Here is a 4,391-nt window from a genome sequence, read left to right on the forward strand (position 1 = left end):
GCTGGTCAGAGGAGCCTGAACTCGGGCACTGCGTGTGGCCTGGCTTTATCCCAGGCCCTGTCCAGGAACCCCTCAAAATCCTGCCCCTGGCTGTACCGAGACAGAGGCCTGGTGCACGCCCTGGAATGGCTGGGAGGATGTCTCTGAAGGACATTCCAGGCTGGCCTTACCTTTTGGGGAGACGGGGAACTTTTGATGTAGAATGGGTTGTTGGCCTGCTCCTGCTTCCGGGCTTCTCGACGCTGTGGGAACAGGAGTTGAGGCCAGTGAACGCGTGGGACATGAACCTTGTGCCCTCCCAGCTGTGGGGCCCAGCCCTCGGCGCTTCCCCTGTGGGCCTTGGACCACAGGGAGACTGAGGTTGGTGGTGGGAAGGAGCAGGTGTGGGGACACAGCTGAGACCGGAGCCAGGCCGGGCCCCTGAGGAGCTCTGGGGTCGAGAGAAGAGAAGGTTCTCGTTCCGGCAAAACTCAACTCTGACACCAAGGCTGGGCTCAGTCAGGACACCCAGGGGACAGTGGGGCACAGAGCCTGCTCAATAGGCTAGCTGCCCCAGAGCCACCGGACTCACCCGGGCCAGCTCCTCCTCGTCGGCCTCAGGTGGCCGCTGCTTGACGGGTCGCTGCTCCTCATCGTGGAAGATGGCCTTGGGCGTCTCATCCTCAGACTCGCTGTCAGAGGGCGGCTCATTGATCCAGGCATCCAGGTCCAGGCTGCAGGACACAGTGAAGTCACACAGTGGCTCCAGCCTGTGTACCTGACCCTGGGACACTCACAGTAGGGGTCATGGAGGATGAGACAGAGCCCGGAGGACCCCAGAGTCGGGCTGTCCCTCACAGCCCTCCCTGTATTCTGGGCCCCCACGCAGGCTTGTGCTGCCTCCTGTAGAGATTTGTGGGCAAGGGCCACCAGCAGACCCACTTCCCAGGGGTAGGGGGACCAGGGATGGGACCAACAGGGGCCCACAAGAGTTGGTGAGCACCCAACACGGTCTACGTGCTAGCCCGTCCAGTCTACGGGGGCTCAGGCACGGCGGCCCTCCCTCCAGGCCCCACCCCGCCCCGCCTGGACGGTGTGGCACTGCTCCCACCACCCCTCCTGGGGCCAGCAATCCGCCCCCCGCTCCGTGTCCTCTGACGGAGCACACGGCTCACCCTTCGGGGACCGGAACCTTCTTCTGGGCTTTGGGAGCCACGGGGTTCAGCTCCCCGGCAAAGAGGGCACTCACTTCTTCTGCCACTGGCACGTCCTTGGCCTGAAGCTTCTGGATGTGCTTGACAAGGTGCAAGATGCAGGATGCCTGTGGGGACCGCGGAGGGGCCACAGGTGAGTCACGGAGAATGGGGCTGTGAAGGCTACTCAGCACCTGCAGGGCGTCAGCCCATGCGGAGGCCCAGCCAGTGGAAGGCTAGAGTCCTGTTGGGGACATTCAGAAGGCTCCACGGGGAGCCTTCGGCCGTGAAAGGACCCAGCCAGGAAGGAACCAACCCAACAACGGTCTCTTTCAACTAGAGGAAGTGAGAGACAGAAACAGGCCCACAAGCAAGACTTGGGGACCACAAAAGACATACTGTCCCATGAGAACCACCCAGGCGGGGCTGCACCCCAGATGCCAGCAGGGGTTGCACCCCAGATGCCCGCAGGGGTATGCAGCTCCAACACAGGGCTCCCAGGAGTGCAGTGTCTGGCCGCAGACTGCCACGGGAACCAGGGTCCCTGGCCACTGGGCAGGCTAACGTCACACACCTACCCTCGATCTCAGAGGACCGGGGTCCACTGAGCACTAGGAAGTACCGCGTGTGGTCTGGGGAACTGAGAAGCTCCATGTCGCCAGGGCGCCAGAAGCCAGGCCGCCTGACCATTGATGCCCACGTCGCTACTCTCAGCTTGTGCCAACCCAGCTTCTCTGCGGAGAGCAGCAGCGCACCCACCCCCAGAACCCTACCACCACCTGGACGTCTCCCTCTTGGGCCGAATGACTCAAGTCTGCCGAACACATACCCTTAGATCGTCTCCCAGCGGACGCACACCCCCCATCCTTGCTGGGTGCCGCCTGTGCCCCCAGGAGCCCGCGGCCGGCCCGTACCCGCTCCTGGACCTCCAGGTCTGCGCTCTGCACGAACTGGGGCAGCCGCTCCACCATGAGCCGGGTGAGCTCCTGGGCCGCCTCGGCATCCGCGTCACGCTCCTTCTGCTGCAGGATGGACGCGTACAGCTTCACCACGTTCTGCACGTACACCGCCTGGATGTGGCCTGGCAGGGTGGTGACCTTGGGCCGCAGCATGGCCTCCAGGGTCTGGTGGGGCTCCTGCAGATGCCTGAGAGCGGGGAGGCCAAGTGAGAGCACGCCCACCGCCCCTTACCGTGGGGTTTTCCAGGAGCTGGGAAGAGAGGCCAGGCGCCCTGCTATGGGGGTTAGGGGGGCGTGCTCCCGGCCCTGTCCAGCGACAGGGGCTAAGGAGAGGATACGAAAGAGGAAACCATGGTAATGACGTGACACAGACGACTCCTGAGCAGCCAAATAGAAAAAAGGAGGAAAACAAAAAAGAAAACTGTTCACTCGTGAGAATCTGTGAGGGATGAAGGGTATCGGGCAAGAACAGGAAGGCAGACTTAGGAAGAGACCTCGCGCCTGCGAGGACGACAGGCCCTGGGTCCCCCGGCTTACAGGGACTGGTCCCCAATGAGGAAGGGCCAGAACGCCATGCCAGGGGAACTGGGCTTTGGTGCAGCTAGTGCCAGAGAAGGGACTGCTGGGCACGCTCCCTCATCCCTTGTCCCTTCCTCTCGGGAACACAGGCGACTCACTCAGAGAACTCCCCGCAGATCCAGGCAGCGGCGTAGAGCACCTCACAGATCCCGTTGCGCTGGGTGCTGCTGGCCAGGAGGTGGGCGCTGTCAAGCAGCACGGACATCTGCGACACGGCAAACTTGCGGATGGCCTTTACGCGGATGGCCACGTCCAGCATCTGTGAGGCGATGAGGTGGCCGTGGCGGGTGCCCTCCAGCCGGGTCAGCTCCGCCAGGATGCTGATGTACCTGCGGGAGGCGGCTGCTGAGACGCGCCTGGCAGGCGGCTTGTCCCGCGTGCCCGGGGCGGGGGACGCACCACTCAAAGTTGGTGATGTGCTGGTAGTTGGCCTGGCTGCAGATGTCGACGATCTTGGTCAGCAGCTCGTCCCGGTACGCTGTGCCCTCGGCCTTGTCCACGTGGCTCATCAGCTTCTTGACGATCTCCATCAGGCTCTTCTTGGACACCTGGGGAGGAGGGGCGCTGGTGAGGGTGGGCTGGGCGCGGGGACGCGGAGCCGTGGCCACCCCACCCGGGGGCACGCACCATTCCGTACAGGAGGTCGAGGGCACGCAGCCGGATGGACTCGTCCTTGTCATCCAGGCACTGCAGGACGAGGTCCTTGTGGGCCTGCACAGACTTGGGGTGTGTTCTCAGGATCTTGGACATGGCCAGCAACCCCAGGTACTTCACTGAGGGGACGCAAGACACAGACCCTGATGCGCCACGACAGGCTCGGGGGCCGACTCTGCTGCAGCATGGCCCCCCGCTCAGCCCTGACGACCTGGGTGCCCTGGTGGACTCGAAGGATATTCTCAGGGTGGGACATCGAGAAGCAAGGGACAGCCCCCCTCCCGCTCAGCTGTTACCTTTGCTGTCGTTCAAAGTGGTTGCCGACACGTTTTAAGTGTGGCAATTAACATGACACCCACCTTTCTGCCTGGCCTGCACTGGGAGAGTAGATAGAGAAATCCCAGGCCCCACAGGCCCGGTGAGAACCTCACATACGAGGGGCCCCCGAGCGCCCCTGTAGGCCCCGATGCAAGATCATCTAAACCAGGAGTGACAAACTGCCACCCACAGACCATGTCCAACCCAAAGCCTGGTCTGTAAATGATAATGAACTGGCCCACAGCCACGCCCGTCACGTACATGTCGTCGCTGAGGTGGCTTCTGAGCTATAGCAGCAACGACCATATGGCCTCAAGGCTAAAAAAGTTACAGGCTGGCCCTGCTCTGAACAAACAGCTCTGGAAGCGCTGGCCACCAGTGTCATTGGCTAGAACTTCTCAACAGAACACGTCTACAGAGAAAACGTGCGCACAGCCACATAAACAAATGGCCAGCGGGGCTGTTTGGTCAGCTGGGAAAGCTACCAGCGAGCCGTGAGTCACCACAGACGAGGCCTCCCAGGGAGAACGCACACAGCTCCACAAAAGGGGAGTGCCTTACAGTTCTGATCGGAGTCTTCTATTAATATTCTCAGCTTCTGGACGCAAAGCTGCAAACAGGGAGACAGCACTGATGACGTGCCCCGAAGCAATGGCATATACAGCAATGCCAGGCCCACCCACGCCCCCATGCTGTGCAGCACCCACCA

The 4,391-nt window shown here is 62.2% G+C and overlaps 1 protein-coding gene across 1 annotated transcript in view; it reads right to left on the minus strand.

Annotated features, from left to right (window-relative positions):
* Positions 1–4,391, minus strand: part of AP3D1 (adaptor related protein complex 3 delta 1 subunit) — a 29,946-nt gene that overhangs the window by 12,816 nt on the left and 12,739 nt on the right. The window contains exons 9-16 of the mRNA XM_023538106.1: positions 4,244–4,312; positions 3,338–3,483; positions 3,110–3,258; positions 2,809–3,039; positions 2,087–2,318; positions 1,155–1,300; positions 572–713; positions 57–242 (exon numbers count right to left, since the gene is read on the minus strand). Of these exons, the coding sequence (XP_023393874.1) occupies positions 57–242; positions 572–713; positions 1,155–1,300; positions 2,087–2,318; positions 2,809–3,039; positions 3,110–3,258; positions 3,338–3,483; positions 4,244–4,312 (1,301 nt within the window). The remainder of the gene's footprint in view (positions 1–56; positions 243–571; positions 714–1,154; positions 1,301–2,086; positions 2,319–2,808; positions 3,040–3,109; positions 3,259–3,337; positions 3,484–4,243; positions 4,313–4,391) is intronic.

Source organism: Pteropus vampyrus, unplaced genomic scaffold (genome assembly GCF_000151845.1).
Source record: "Pteropus vampyrus isolate Shadow unplaced genomic scaffold, Pvam_2.0 Scaffold212, whole genome shotgun sequence".
Lineage (NCBI taxonomy): Eukaryota > Metazoa > Chordata > Mammalia > Chiroptera > Pteropodidae > Pteropus > Pteropus vampyrus.